This window comes from Carlito syrichta, unplaced genomic scaffold (assembly GCF_000164805.1).
Source record: "Carlito syrichta isolate Samal-C Ts95f unplaced genomic scaffold, Tarsius_syrichta-2.0.1 Scaffold307764, whole genome shotgun sequence".
Taxonomy (NCBI): Eukaryota; Metazoa; Chordata; class Mammalia; order Primates; family Tarsiidae; genus Carlito; species Carlito syrichta.
In genome coordinates, this window is record NW_007251860.1 from 750,075 (window position 1) to 766,962 (window position 16,888).

General features: G+C 41.2%; 1 protein-coding gene across 2 annotated transcripts in view; it reads left to right on the forward strand.

The window, feature by feature from the left end:
- CA5B (carbonic anhydrase 5B) overlaps nt 1–16,888 on the forward strand; it is a 55,546-nt gene that overhangs the window by 31,947 nt on the left and 6,711 nt on the right. For both annotated transcript variants that reach the window (XM_021715823.1, XM_008064622.2), the window contains 3 exons: nt 5,369–5,566; nt 14,589–14,707; nt 16,427–16,522. In XM_021715823.1, the coding sequence (XP_021571498.1) occupies nt 5,369–5,566; nt 14,589–14,707; nt 16,427–16,522 (413 nt within the window). The remainder of the gene's footprint in view (nt 1–5,368; nt 5,567–14,588; nt 14,708–16,426; nt 16,523–16,888) is intronic.

The window sequence follows — 16,888 nt, forward strand, 5'->3', positions numbered from 1 at the left end:
ACTTGGCAAGACCTCATCTCTACAATAAATCAAAAAATTAGCCGGGCGTGGTGGCACATGCCTATGGTTCCAGCTACTTAGAAGGCTGGAGCAGAAGGATCGTCTGAGCCCAAAAGGTCGAGGCTGCAGTGGCCATGGGCGTGCCACTGCACTCCAGCCTGAGTGACATGACAGAGTGAGACTCTAACTCAAAAAAAAAAAGAAATAGAAAAAATCAGGTGGTGATCAGTGGACTAACAGGAAATAAAGCAATAAGGAAAAGTAAACTGTCTTCATCCACTCAGGCTACTATAACAAAATACCTTCAATTGAGTAATTTATAAACAACAGAAATTTATTGCTCATGTGTCTGAAGGCTGGAAGGTACAAAATCAGGGTGCTGGCAGATTTGGTGTCTGATGAGGGCTTGTACTCTGCTTCAGAGATAGCGTCTTCTTGCTGCATCCACACATAGCAGAAGGATTTGGGGAGCTTTCCCAAGCCTCTTTTTTGAGGGTACTAATCCCATTCACAAGGGCTCTGCCTTCATGACCTAGTCACCTTCCAAAGGCCTCACCTCTTAATATCATCACCTTGGGGGCTAGGATTTCAACATATGAATTTTGGAGAGACACATATATATAGCACAAACCTTTTCAGTGAAGTTCTTCATCTTTTTTTTTTTTTAATTTTTTTAAAATAGAGACGAGGTCTCACTGTGTTGCCCAGGCTGGTCTTGAACTCCTGGCCTCAAATGATCCTCCCACCTTGGCCTCCCAAAGTGCTTAGATTACAGGCGTGAGTCACTGTGCTTAGCTGCTCTTCATTTTACTTATTCCAACCACAAGTAGCGATGGAAAGCCAGCTGGCTTACAAAGAAGTGGGGAAGGCAGATAATTAAGCACATATGCATATCATCATGACTATACCTGTGTAATAAATGTCATGAAAGAAAAAAATTAGAGTGCTAAAATTTTAAAATTATAACATGAGGAGATCATATTATAAGACAGTAGCCAGAGAAAACATTGCTGAAGAGGTCCCTAAAGATAATGGGAGCCAACCCTGAGCTGAATGAGGGGGACTTGATTTCTGTAGAGGAGGAGCAGGAATGCAGGGACTAAGGCAGGAATGAAATCTCCATGTTTCAAGGACTGAAAGAAGGACAACGTCAAAGCTGGAGATGTCACCCTAAAATTCATATGTTGAAATCATGACCCCTGAGGTGATGGTATTAAGAAGTGAGACTTTTGGGAGGTGATTAAGTCGTGAGGGTAGAGGCCTCATAAATAGGATTAGTTCCTAATATAAAAGATATCCCAGAGTGCTCCCTTGAACCTTCCATGTGAAGAAAGCAAGATGACTACCAGACACCAAATCTACCACTGCCTTGATCTTGAACTTCCCAGGCTCCAGAACTTGGAGAAATGAAGTTCTTACTTATGAACCACCTATGATAGTCTGTCATAGCAGCCAAAGACTAAGACTAAGACATTGCTAAAGCATAAAACAAATCAAATTTAGGACTATTCATATAAACAAGAACTAAAATCAAGTACATCATTAATGTAGAATCTTCTAAAGGGCTTTTGTTGCTCATCAACTACAGATGACTGACACCTTCTTAATGACAGTGTGACTTTGCTCACTTAAATCATGGTTGATACAATCACTGTCTCTAGTATTTCATTTTCCTTATACAAGAAAAACCTGAAAATGAAGCCTCTGTTAGTCAGAACACTTAATCATCTTCCTATTTTTTAGGGAAAATTTTAGCAGCTACCAGGAAATTGTTTCAGTCTGTTTTTTTGTTTGTTTGTTTTTTGCTTTTTGCTTAAATGGAGGAATAGAAGGGGAGGGAAAAAGAAAAGTAGGAGATTATCTTTAGCAAAATAAGCCCTTGGCAAAAAGCTGGGACAGTGACCAAGACCTCCATGCCTCAGTAGGTTAGATGGTCTGGGTTAATAAAGGAGGAGGTGAGTAGGAGGAAAGAAAACCTTCTGGAAGCTGAACTTGCAAACCAAAGGGCATAAATTGATAGCAGCATTATGGTCATTAAAGAGCGATTGAAGGAATAGGCCCAGTTTTCTTGGGCTGGTGTTTACATGGGTGTGAGAGTTGATACTTTCCATTTCCTGAAGGAAGCGGGAAATCATTAAGGGTCATTCCAGTTCTTTCCTGCTGTTCCCAGGAAATCTTCATTAATTGGCTTTGAAAGGTGTGAATTCTCAAATTATCAGCCACAGTCTGAGTATCTCAGAGGGGAAGATGTGTGGTCTCTGTGCCAGAAATCTTTGAAACAGAATCAGTGCTATTCTAGGATTTTCTAGAAATTTAAAATTAACACAATTTGAATCCAATATAGTTTTTCCCCCAACAATGGCAGTTGGATAAATTAAAGGGCATATGTTTAATAAGACACTACAGAGCAACAAAAAAGGAAGATGTGACTCCTGCCCACAAGAAATTTGCATTCTAATAAGATTATATGATGCTATTGTGCCAGTTCATATGCATTTTCCATCTTAGATTTCTGAAACAGGAAGTTTTTGTTCTTTACAGTAAGTTCTTGTTCTTCACAGTAAGTTCTTGTTCTTCACAAGTTCTTTTATACTAAGGGGAAAAAACCCAAAATGTTGGGTTCAGATCTCTCCAGAGATGAGAGCACTGCATTATGTATAAAAATAGAAAGAAAAAAAAAAACCCCACTGAGTTTACATACATCCTTTAGCTCTAGACCAGGATTTCTCAACTTAGGCGCTATTAGCATTTTGGACACGAGCATTCGTTCTTATGGGATTCCTGTCCATCGTGGATGGTGCAGGATGTTTGGCAGGATCCCTGGCCTCTATCCACTAGATGTCAGTAGCACCCTTTCCCAAGTTTGCATTCCAAAAATGTCTCCAGACATTGCCAAATGTTTTTCAGGGGGCTGAATGGCTTGGTCTGTTGAGAATCACTGATCTAGACATTCTCAGGAGAGATCTTTGTCTATATTGCTGGAGCACTTTTGCAAATAAAACAAAACAAAAAACGTCAAGGTTAAGATCTTGACTCCCAGCTTTGAGCAACTACTGAAGGAAGAGGACTGTCTCCTCTGTCAGAAAAAATCCAAGGCAGGTTTCTGTTTTTTATAGAAATAGGAGGATGATGCTGCCATACAAGGAGATTTGACTGGGTAACAAAATAGCCCCCTTAGTCATATCCTTAGACTCATTCTTAGCAGTGGAGCAAGATGCAGAGGGTTGTTGGAAATGCTTTCTCCAGATTCTTGTTTCTCCTAGTTTTTCTGTTGGTGTTGTTTCTACCCATCTGTGCTACTTCTAAATGACAGATAACTGAACCACCTCAAATTGATATACGTGGGTTCAGATCACCCATGGATGTCTCAACAGGCCTATCTATGTTATGAGTAAGTCTGCTGATATTTATCAGGGACTTGATTCAGAGACCTGGTGCTTGACTGTAGAAGAAAATCAGCATCAGCGATGTCATCAGTGCCTATGTGGGATGAATTGTATGTGTACACCTTAATAGATAATGTACACATGCATGTGACATACCACAAACTCCAGGGACCTTAGCAATTGCTGATATTCTACCCAGGTTCTGTGGGATGACTGCCTAGTCCTTAGAGTCTGCTTATATAAGAAGTAAACTCAGCATGCATACTTAGGTGGGGTGAGCATTATCTGGGATGCAGGCTACACAAGCTTTATTTCTACTAGCTAACCAATCAAAAACTGACAGTGCTTTCCAAAAGTTCTTCCCCCATTCCTTTGTTGCAAAAAAGTCTGTTAGTGATATTCGAATTAATTTGTCATTGTATTTAAAGCTGTTTTGGGGCCGGGCTTGGTGGCTCAGCCTGTAATCCCAGCACTTTGGGAGGCCGAGGAGAGAGGATTGCCTGAGTCCAGGGATTCAAGACCAGCCTGGGCAACTTGGCGAGACCTTGTTTCTACAATAAACCAAAAATTTAGCCAGGTGTGGTGGCACGCGCCTGTGGTTTTGGCTATTTGGAAGACTGAGGCAGAAGGATCGCTGGAGCCTAGCGGGTTGACACTGGGATGGCCGTGAATGTGCCACTGTACTCCAGCCTGGGCGACAGAGTAAGATTCCAACTCATAAAAAGAAGAAAAAAAAAGCTGGTTTGAGGGTTGGGACTTAGAAAATTATCAGTGAAGAAAATGAACTCATTTGTGAATAGCTTGTTTCCACATGGCACTAATTTCCATGCATTACACTATTATCACAGGACGGATTGCACTTGTTTAGGTGAACTTAGTAGGCAGAACGAGAAGTATTGGTTTTTCAAGACGGCAAAATGTTGTCCTCTGCCAGGTGCTTTCTGACCTGCCTTTATCCTCTGATTTAGACTATTGATTAAGGCCCTAAGTGGCTATATTAGTCAGGGTTCGCCAGAGAGACAGAACCAATAGCATATATAGACAGACAGATAGATGAGAGAGGATTTATTAGGGGAATAAGTTCACACAGAGGCTGAGAAGTCCTACAACAGGCCATCTGCCAGCTGGATACCCTGAGGTACTGGTAGTGTGGCTCAGCCCAAGTCTGAAGGCCTCAGAACTAGGAAAGCTGATGGTGTAACTCTTACTCTGAGGACAAAGGCCTGAGAACTCAGTGAACATTGGTGTAAGTCCTGGAGTCCAACAGCCGAGGAGCCAGAAGTTGCCCAAGGACAGGGGTAGAAGAGTGTATCCCAGCACCAGCAGATGGATGAACACATTTGCCTTTTCTTTTTTTTTTTTGAGTTGGAGTCTCACTCAGTCGCCCAGACTGGAGTGCAGTGGCTGCTCCCAGTCACTGCAGCCTCGACCTGCTGGGCTCCGGCAATCCTTCCACCCCAACCTTCCAAGTAGCTGGAACTACAGGTGTGCACTACCACACCCGGCTAATTTTTTATTTATTGTGGAGATGAGGTCTCGCCAAGTTGCCCAGGTGGGTCTCAAACCCACAGGCTCAGGCAATCCACTCACCTCAGCCTCCCAAAGTGCTGGGATTACAGGCTAAGCCACCGAGCCCGGCTCACATTTGCCTTTTCTATGTTTTTGTTTTCTCTGGACCTCCAGCAGTTTGGATGGTACCTGCCAAAATTGAGGCTGGATCTTTCCCACCTAGTCCACTCAGATGCATATGCTAGTCTCCTCTGAAAACACCCTCACAGACACACCCCAAAGTAATGCTTTGCCAGGTTTCTAGGTAGACCTTAACCCAGTAAAGTTGACACCTAAAATTAACCATCACAGTAGCTAATTTCTATGACTGTTAGTTTTCATTAGCCTTGACAGGTTCTCCAGAAGTGGGATTGCCTCATGTGATGCTAGATGGTGGACAGTCTTGATAATAGCCCTGACCTACTTTCTTCTAGTGCATCCACTCTGGGAGAGTGTGGACCTGGTTCCAGGAGGTGATCGACAGTCGCCTATCAACATCCGGTGGCGGGACAGTGTTTATGATCCTGACTTAAAACCACTCACCATCTCTTATGACCCAACCACCTGCCTCCATATCTGGAATAATGGGTATTCTTTCCTTGTGGAATTTGAAGATTCTACGGATAAATCAGGTGAGAGCAAGATCTGGTGGTCTTGTCTGGAGTTAAAGGAACAGTGTCGTATCAACACTAGACACCTCAAACTCCCTCCCTAATAGTATTGACCTCTTGGTTAGCAGTGGCATGGAACTCATTGATTTTACTTTTTTTTTTTTTTTGAGTTGGAGTCTCATTCAACCTCCTGGGCTCAGGCGTTCCCTCCACCTCAGCATCCCAAGTAGCTGGGACTACAGGTACATGCCACCATGCCTGGCTAATTTTCTTAGTTTTTATTTTTTTGTATAGACAAGGTTTTGCTATGTTGCCCAGGCTGGTCTCGAACTCCTGGGCTCAGGCAGTCCACCCACCTGGGCCTCTCAAATTCCTGGAATTACAAATGTGAGCCACTGTGCCCAGTCTGATTTTACTTTTGAATGTATGAAAAAGTTCCTTCTAGTTTTTATGCATATTTTTTCAAATAGTATATGTAGTATTTTTTATTAATAAATGCATATATCTCTATGTATAGATTCTCTAATTGGTATAGAAGATAAGATATAAAATTGAAGTTTTGCCAAAAATTTATTTTGCATGTGTATATTGAATATGCACTAATTTGTCCTCTGATTGCTGACTATATAAGAACTTTTATATTAAATAGTCATACTGTTTAATCAAATTTAATTTACCAGACTTCAGTACACTTGAATTGGGGCAAAAAGATATTCATGTGTGCATTAGGTTACAACGACTAGTCCTATATTAGAGAAATTGAAATTTATGTTGTAGTAATTTTGTTATAGAAATAATGTTACCTACCTAGTTTAAAAGAAACACTATTTATTTATTTATTTTATTTATTTTGAGTTGGAGTCTCACTCTGTCACCTAGACTGGAGTGCAGTGGCACGCTCCCGGCCACCGCAGCCTTGACCTGCTGGGCTCCGGCGATCCTTCCGCCTCAGCCTTCCAAGTAGCTGGAACTACAGGCGTGTGCTACCACGCCCGGCTAATTTTTTATCTATTGTAGAAATGAGGTCTCGCCAAGTTGCCGGGGAGTGTCTCAAACCCGCAGGCTCAGGCAATCCACTCACCTCGGCCTCCCAAAGCTCGGGAATTACAAGTTGAGCCACCAAGCCCGGCCTTATTTTTTTATTTTATTTTTTATTTTTGAGTTAGGGTCTCACTCTGTCACCTAGGCTGGAGTGCCGTGGCACAGTCACGGCTCACCTCAGCCTTCCGAGTAGGTGGGACTACAGGTATGTTCCACCATGCCCAGCTCCTGGACTTAAGCAGTCCCCCTACCTTGGCCTCCCAAAGCACTGGGATTACAGGCATGAGCCACTACGCCTGGCCTCTTATTTTATTTTAGATTCAAGGAGTACATGTGCAGGTTTTTTACATGGGTATATTGTGTGGTGGTGAGGTTTGGGCTTCTATTGAGCCTGTCACCCAAGTGGTGAGCGTGGTACCCAATGGGTGGTTTTTCAACCCTTGTCCCCCTCCTTCTATTTCCCCTTTGGGAGTAAGAAACACAATATTGCTTTTGAGTCTTCTTGTTTTTTAACCTTCCTGGAATGATTTCAAAGTTTACCTGAAACTTTGAGTGTCTGTGGAACATACAGTGTGATGTATTCTATACAGGTTCCTCTTTTTCCTATTTTTTTAAACTAAATTTGATAGTATCAGATAGTCCTAATGCATCTGAAATAATTATTATTTGAAATGATGTATCTAAAGGAGTTCTCAGCCAGTGGCAATTTTGCCGTCTGTCTCCACATCTCCCCCAGCCCTGCAGGTACTTGGGGACATTTGGCAACATCTAAAGGTATTTTAGTTGGTCCCACCTGGGGGGAGTGAGACTGGCATCTAGTGGGTCAGTCAGGTATGCTGCTAAAGATCCTACAGAACAGCATTAACAAGAGTTATCTAGCCTCAAAGGTCAATAGAGCCGAGCTTGAACAATCTTGATCTAAAGGAAACTTGCTTTTTCTCATGAATATGAGGAATATGTTCATAAAAAAGGATAAAAAAGTAAAAAGTATAACTTAAAGTATAAATGTAAATGTTGACTTCTACATTTATTCTGGCTCTGGGATTCTCAACTGTGTCTTTGTTTTCTTTGCATTCTCCTAGTGGTGCTCTGATACTTAGACGTGGCCCTCTGGCCTAACTGCAAACAAATTGATCCTATGATGGACTTAATGTGTCTCTGGTTCTCTTCCCTCTGACATACTTCTCCACTGTGATTCAGAAAGTATTTGAGTCTGTCCTTAAGGGTTTAGGTGTCTCCATGTCTCCCATTTCCCTCTTTTTCCTCTATAATATGACAAAGCCCCAAACCCCTGAGCATCTTACATATCTCAAGTCAAGAAGGAATTGCTTCCCCCCCAGATTCATGGACATTTTTTTTTGCATAAAGTTATTTATTCAAATTTTGTATCTTTGAATTCACAGGATAATGTGTTTCATTATATTGTTTCAAATTCACGTAACGTAATAGAACATAAAGTAAAACCTTGTACCACATAAAACCATCTCACATGGCCATCAGCAGTATATGCACCATGCTTTGTTTAAGGCCCTCTGGGTCTGCTGGTGGAATAGCTAGAGAAGGAAATAATTAAAAAGATAGGAAATAAAAATTATAGCCGGGCTCGGTGGCTCTGCCTATAATCCCACGCCTTGGGAGGCTGAGGTGAGTGGATTGCCTGAGCCCGCAGGTTCAAGACCTGCCTGGGCAATTTGGCGAGACCTCATCTCTACAATAAATCAAAAAATTAGCCAGGCGTGGTAGTGTGCATTCGTAGTTCCAGCTACTCGGAAGGCTGAGGCGGAAGGATCACCGGAGCCCAGCAGGTCGAGGCTGCGGTGGCCGAAAGCGGCCACTGCACTACAGTCTGGGCGACAGAGTGAGACTCCAACTCAAAAAAAAAAAGAAAGAAAAATTATATATATATATATATATATATATATATATATATATATTTAGGGGGTACAAGTGCAGTTTTTTTACGTGAATATTTGCATGGTGTTAAAGCCTGGGCTTTTAGCGTACCCATCATCATAGGTATTTTTCTTAATTTCCCCAAAACTCTAGCCTGTGCCCCATCTCAATAGGAAGCCCATAATATTACATTGTATATAAAGATTCCATAAATCTTCAAAACAACAAGCTAAATTCCTGTGTTCCAGATGACTTTCTGGCACTCTGGTGAGTTCTACTTGTCCCCCAGAGCAAAAATAATGGGCAGACTGAGTCTATAGGTCACCAACTCTCATCCCTTCACACTGGATAGCATAGCAGTCCTTTCATGTCTCAATGCCATCTAGGTCCCTGGCAACCTTCTTTCTTCTGAGGATCCCAGGTATCAATCAGCTTTTTTAAAACCCTTGACAATTTAGGTTCTGTCTTTTGCCAATATATCATTGCTTCATTGAGTTAGAAGTCCTAGAAAGTTGCTTAGTGAGTTTCTTAACCAAGTAAGTTAAGCCCAAGAGTTTTCTTGGCAAATAGCTGTTTGTTTTATTTAATTATTCATTTATTTATTTATTTATCTTCTCTTTTTCTTTGAACAATAGATTCAAGAATTCTTTTTTTTTTTTTGAGTTGGAGCCTCACTCCGTCATCCAGACTGGAGTGCAGTGGCTGCTCCCGGCCACCGCAGCCTCGACCTGCTGGGCTCCGGGATCCTTCTGCCTCAGCCTTCCAAGTAGCCGGAACTACAGGTGCATGCTACCATGCCCAGCTAATTTTTTTTTTATTTATTGTAGAGACGAGGTTTCGCCAAGTTGCCCGGGTGAGTCTTGAACCCGCGGGCTCAGGCAATCCACTCGCCTCGGCCTCCCAAAGTGCTGGGATTACAGGCTGAGACACCGAGCCCAGCCTAGATTCAAGAATTCTTATCCACTCATTGCACGGGTAATTTCTCAGTGGAAACAGCTCACTTTTTTTTTTTGAGTTGGGGTGCAGTGGCACCCATGCTCATGGCCACCCCAGCGTTGACCTTCTGGGCTCCAGCGATCCTTCCGAGTAGCTAGAACTACAGACGTGCACTACCATGCCCGGCTATTTTTTATTTTATTGTAGAGACGAGATCTCACTAAGTTGGCTAAGCGGGTTTAGGCAATCCACTTGCCTCGGCCTCCCAAAATGCTGGGATTACAGGCTGAGCCACCGAGCCCGGCCCACATTTTTTAAAAATAGTAATAGCTGTTTAGATACCTACAAACCCAACTGACTAAATCATCCCTTGATTCTATCTTCCTTAGGTGAGTCAGTCTTCCACTGTTTTTACAAAATATGCAAGAAAAATTGCAGAGAAGTGACTAATTTTCCACTTGTTTGAGAACTAAAACCGATAGTTCCTTTTAATTTTGCTTTGATAATTATTTGAGATACCATCAGTCTTTAATAAGTACCTAACTTTCTTTCTCTCTCTTTTTTTCTACTTCAGTGACTACCTTTTATTTCCTGCTTGTTCTTCATTGGTATTTCTCCAGGCTGTTGCAAAACAATCGATAGCATTCAAAGGAAAAAATAAGAGGGAGTGAACATTAAAAATAAAGGCAAAATAAAAGAAAGCAAAGACATCCTAGAAATGAAGAAAGGTAAAAAAATTCTAGAAAAGTAAAGATCTGATAAATATCAATGGCTGTAAATTTCAAAATTAAAAAAAATACTAAAAAATGCTACTATAGAGCGCTTTATAAAGATTGAAATAGAGTGCAAGGTAAAAGACCTAAGGAAGACGTGACAAAAATATCAGACCACACCTTATGGGATTCAGCTAACGCAGTGTTTAGAAGGAAGTTTATGGATGAAAACGCCTGTAATAGAGAAGAACTTTCTCAAGTCAATAACCTAGTTTTCCATCTTTAGAAACTAGAAAGAGAAGAGCAAACTGAACCCAAAGCAAGCAGAAAGAAGGACATGATAAAGAACAAAGTAGAAACCAATGAAATCAAAAGTTGGTCCTTTGGGAAGATCAACAAAGTTGACAAACCTTTAGTTAGGGGGACCAAGAAAAAAAAAGAGAAAAGACTCAAATTACAAACATCTGGACTGAAAGAGGGAACAACACAGCCTACCTTACAGAAATCAATAGGATTATAAGAGAAGATATGTGAGCATCTCATACCAGTTCTCTGCTGGGTATTGTTTTGTTACTTGGTTTCCCCGAGTAAGACAGAGTTACTGATTTTAGTGAGTGTAAGTGAAAGATACAAAATATTGTGGGAAAGGGCACAGCCCTAGGCCAACAGGAATGATCCCTGAAAATTACCACCTCCTCTGGAATTCCTCTTGTTGACAATGTCAATAGACATCAAGGAGGAAAAGCAAGTGGTGAGTCCCTTTGTTCCCCTCCTCAGAATGCTTCCCGCCTCATCCCTCTCCACTTCACACTACTACAGGGAACCTAGTAAGAGTGCTTTCACAAATGCTGGAAGTTCTCCTTCCCTATATTTGGTCCCACATTAACTGTTATTAAAAATTTAGGCCAGGTGTGGTGGCTCACACCTATAATTCCAGCACTTTGGGAGGCCAAGGTGAGAGGACTGCCTGAGCCCACGGGTTCAAGACTAGCCTGAGCAACTTGGCGAGACCTCATCTCTACAGTAAATCAAAAAATTAGCCAGGTGTGGTAGCGTGTTCCTGTGGTCCCAGCTACTTGGAAGGCTGAGACAGAAGGATCACCTGAGCCCAGCAGGTTGAGGCTGCGGTAGCCATGAGCATGCCGCCACACTCCAGCCTGGGCACAGAGACTCCGACTCAAAAAAAAAAAAAAAAAAAATTAATGATTTGTAGGAAATCTACAGTGTTGTGCAACCATCACTATAATCCAATTTCCATTACCCCAAAACCCTCCTCGTGCACATTTCCTGCACTTACTTGTATTTGTGTGAGTTCTGTGTACTAACCCTTCTCTTCCTCATCCCTTTCTCTGCCAGCTCCTTCACTTCCACACTGAAAAGCAAAAGAAGGGAGTGAATATTACAGAGGTAGCTTACTTTGAGCCAGACTCTATGCTAGATGTTTTATGTTTGTTATCTGATTTTTTTACAAGTTTAATCCTTTCTCAGAGCACAGAAAGAACAAAATATCAATAACTTCAAATCCATAAGTATATATTTGTTTGCTATGTCTTATGACTCCTGTGCTCTCAAATTGAAATTCGCTGTCTTCTGTCTCCCTTCTTTGCCCCATTTCTTGATGACTGTACTTCCTTCTTTCCTCTATTTGTCTGCCCCGCCCAACTCTATTCTTTTCCTTTAATCTTGCTGAGGTCACCAGTGGCATCCCAGTTAACTGACCTGACAGCCACTTGACAGTCTATTTCTTTCATCCTGGTTTCATTTGCATCTACTAAGTGCCAGGCACTGTTCCAGGTGCTCAGAATAGAAAGAGGAAGAAGGGATAGTCTCTGCCTTTAAGGAGCTTACTAATAGTGTGGTGGGGAGACCAACCCTAAGTACATACTCTAAACCATATTAGACAGTAGAATACTACCCCCATCTCGCCTCTCCTCTATGTATGATTTATATAGGTATGGTGCCCAGCACATGATAGAGACTCAATGATTTTTCTAGCTAGCAAGTGCCCGAGTCAAATTCCTGAACCTCTAACTTCTTCTCTCTCAGGGGTACAGATGTAGGTGAACCTGCAGGCCAGGGAACCTTTGAAGGAAATGGCAGCAATAATAATGGTGAAGAACTGATGGGCCTATCTGAAGGGGGAGGCCATTTCTCCCACCCAACCTGTTGTTGCATAGGGCGATTGTGTGCCCATCTTGGCCAGGGTGTTTCATTATCACAAGTTAAGTTGGAAATGTGGATTTTTATATGAAAGTGTCCAGCTTTAAATGTTGGTGACTAACTTAAAAATATATTTAGTACTATGTGAATCAACGCTGTGTGGGCGAATCAGAACACACCTGAAGACCAGTTTTGTCCCCGCCTTCTCTTTCAGCCACCTGATGGTGACATCTCCTCTCTGTCCTGCTCATCATCTTTGGAGGAGACACACAGTAAGGGTCCAGGAAACGTTGCCAGTGTTGTTCTAGGGATAGGAAAGAAAAATCTGGCTTTTGTCTCTGCTCTGGGCCCTTGAAATAAGAATTTCACCTTCATTCAACAAATTGGATTCAATATTTATGAAACTTATGCTCATGATCTGGAGCTGGCATAGAAAAATAAGATGTTTGGGAAACTTTATTTTTATTTTGGCACACATAAGCACCATCCTCTCATTTACTTAGTAAATCATGTGATATTATTCTGTGTATCCCCCTGCCCCCCAAAATAAAAATGTCGTGTCTTCACTTACTTCTTACAAAACTTTTTTTGGGGGGGGGGTAGGAAATTATGTGAGGATTTTTCAAAAACTGGTAAGATACATTGCAAACCATTGCATGACATATTTGGTCCTCGGGATAATTGTACTTGATCATTTGAGTACATAAAACTCAACTAATGTACTAAACTCTAAAGATATGATGATGAATGGAATGGATGGTTTTAGTGTTACTTTATTGGTTTGACCATGTATAGACTTCTCCAGGGTCTGATCAGATGGAAGAAATGAATCAATAAGCATTAGCAAATTCAAAAAAACTAAATCAACATAACCCAAAACTCGAGGAAGAGTGACTTTAAAAACTTGTCTTGCTGGGTGTGGTGGCTCACGCCTACAATCCCAGCACTTTGGAAGGCGGAGGCGAAAAGATTGCCTGAGTCCAGTGGTTCGAGACCAGTCTGGGCAACTTGGCAAGACCTTGTCTGTACAATAAATTTTAAAAATTAGTCAGGTGTGGTGGTACATGTCTGTTGTTCCAGTTACTTGGGAGGCCAAGGTGGAAGGATCACCTGAACCCAGCAGTTCGAGGCAGTGGTGGCCGTGAGTGTGCCACTGCACTCCAGCCTGGGTAACAGAGTAAGACTTGGAATCAAAAAAATAAAAAAATAAAAATGAAATAAAATCTTATCTGAATATTTTTCCTATAATGTATTGATTTCACTAATTCCAGAAAAGTCTTGTCTAAACAAAAGGTACTTATTATTATCCATAGAGCAAGGCCATTGGTAAAGTGTGTAGATGCCTCATATTGTTAACTCTGTCCAAAGGGAGATGGGTGATACTTTTTTTAATTGACAATAATTGTATGTTTATGGGGTACAATGCGAGTTTTGATATACATATATACATTGTAGAATGATTATATTAAACAATATATTCATCATCTCACATACTTATCTCTTTTTTTGTAGTAAGAGCATTTAATTTATATTTATTTTTCTGGAGATGGAGTCTTGTTCTCTTGCCCAGGCTGGAGTTCAGTGGAGCAATCTGTAGCCTTGAACTCCTGGGCTCAAGTGATCTTCCTGCCTTAGCCTCCTAAGTAGCTAAGATTACAGACATGAGCCACCATGGCTGGCCCCTACAGTGAGAACATTTAAATTTTGCTCTTTTAGCAATTTTGAAATATGCACTACATTATTATTAACTATGGTCACCATGCTGTGCAATAAATTTTTGAAAACTTATTCCTCTTGTCTACCTGAAACTTTGTAACCTTTGGCCAACATCTCCCAAGTGATAATTTTTGACTTGCAAGTTTCCTATACCATTTAAGTAAAAGGGAAAGAAATACTAGTATCTTAAAAAATTTAAAAGCAGCATGTCAGTGTTTAAGAAAGAATCGTTTTCCCCATAGTTCAGTGTTATGAGATCAGGTTGGATAAATTGCTGAGAGAAATTTGTGTTTTATTGCACCCAAAAGAAAACTGGACACAATAAATACAGAATATAAAAACAAGTTGAGAATTGGCCTTTCACAATTGTATGTAATTTGGTATGTGGCTAAATCTTGATTTCGTTGGTCTTGCCCTTTGATGTGCATTGACTGCATGGAAATCAAATTTATAAACACTTGTGTATAAGACAGTACTCCATTTAAGATAGTTCACATAGAGAGCTCATCGCAGATTTGACCTTCACTCTCATTCCCTCACAGCATAAATAATCGTCCCCTGAATTGTTGGATGTGTCATTTCAGTGATCAAGGGAGGACCCCTGGAACACACCTACCGATTGAAGCAGTTTCATTTTCACTGGGGGGCCATTGATGCCTGGGGCTCCGAGCACACCGTGGACAGCAAATGCTACCCAGCAGAGGTATGTTGAGAAGGTCAGGTACAGTGACAGCTGCAGAGAAGTGGGGATAATTCTGTGCTTCTGGTTGCAAGAAATTATCAGAAATAAGAAATAATTAGGTGATTCCTATAAATACTGAATAGCTTTCTCTGGGGCATATCTGATCATTCTTAGCTTAGACATGTCAAAATAATAACTTCCCTCATCTCAAATAATATAGCTGAAATGAACCTTAAGATTCTGAAACCGAATTATTCCAAAATACTCAGGTGGGCTCAAATGATAGCCTAAAGTAATAACCCAGGCAACAATACACAGCCACAGGTTGTATTAACCCAAGTGAGAGATGGCGAGAGCCTAAATGGAGGCTGTGGCAATAGAAATGGAGAAAAAGAACAAGATTCATAAAGCGTTTCTGATATTAAAACAACAGGTTGAGGTGGGTCCTCTTCAGGAGAGCAGAAGACGAAGTTAACCATGACCTTGAGGTATCTCACTTGGGAGGCTGGGTGATGATTCATTTATGAGTGATGGATGAGGCTGGGTGATGATTCATTTATGAGTGATGAGGAAGGATGTGTATGGAAATACAGGAAGATCAGAAGGAAACAATTTCTTCTTACAACTTTTTTCCTAATTTAGTTTTAAATGTTATGTTAAAAATAAAAGCGTTGGCTGGGCGTGGTGGCTCACATCTGTAATCCCAGCACTTTGGGAGACTGAGGCAGGAGAATTGCTTGAGCCCAGGAGTTTGAGACCAGCCTGGACAACATAGTAAGACCTCGTCTCTACAAAAAATACAAAAACTAGCTGGGCGTGGTGGTGTGTGCCTGTAGTCCCAGCTACTTAGGAGTCAGAGGCAGGAGAATCACTTGTACCCAGGAGGTTGAGGCTGCAATGAGCCATGATTGTGTCACTGCACTCCATCCTGGACAACAGAGTGAGACCCTATTTCTAAATGAATAAATAAATAGATAGAGGCCGGGCTTGGTGGCTCAGCCTGTAATCCCGTGCTTTGGGAAGCCGAGGTGAGTGAATTGCCTGAGCCCGTGAGTTTAAGACGCGCCCGGCCAACTTGGCGAGACCTCATCTCTACAATAAATAAAAAATTAGCCAGGCATGGTAGTGCGCCTGTAGTTCCAGCTACCTGGAAGGCTGAGGCGGAAGGATCGCTGGAGCCCAGCGGGTCGAGGCTGCGGCGGTCGGGAGCGTGCCACGGCACTCCAGTCTGGGCGACAAAGTGAGACTACAACTCAAAAAAAACAAAAAATAAAAAAATAAAATAGATAAATTAATAAATAAAAATAAAAGTGTTTATTCCTCAAAGAAGAAATTTGTCTTTAATATCGGCCTAATTTTCACTGAGAGAATCTATTTCTCCCAACATAAGTATCTCTCCTTTAGACGCTACTGGATTTTGAATTTTAGTACTTCATGCAAATCAGGATGGGAATGGACAAATGTTGATCCCTCTCTGAAATGTCACTTTGCTATATGAATTTTATTTTTCTACCCAAGTAAGTCCTTCAATTCCAAAGTAATATTAGTTGTTGCTTGTGCCTAAATTTCTTCCTGTTCTTTATTTCTATCTCATTTTATGCCAGATTGTCATATGCTTTTCTCAGTAGCTTTATTTGGGGCAAGCAAATGTGTTTCAATGTAATATGTTGATGAGGCTGATGTTTTATTTTGGAGTTGTCTTATGCAGACCTGTGTTAACTCTCTTTTAATGGTTTTCAGCTGCACTTGGTGCACTGGAATGCAGTCAAATATGAAAACTTTGAGGATGCAGCACTGGAAGAAAATGGTTTGGCTGTGATAGGAGTATTTTTAAAGGTAAAAAATCTCATCAACTTTAAAAGATGTGTTATATACATTACAGTATCGTTATTTACTTTCAGAATAGTGATATCAACACATTGGTAAGATAAACAATGCTTGAAATACAGAATTTTTTTAAATTTTATTTTGAAGATATGGAGTACAATTCAGGATTACGTACATAAGTGGTCATCATACAGGTGAAGTTTGGGCCTCTCTTTGGTCCCCACTTCACCTGGTTTAGGATCAGTACCCTTATTGATGTTATGTGCCCCCTACTGTCAGTTTCTGGCTACTGCCAATCCCTTTCTTTTTTTTCTTTTTTTGAGTTGGAGTCTCACTCTGTCGCCCAGACTGAAGTGCAGTGGCTGCTCCCGGCCA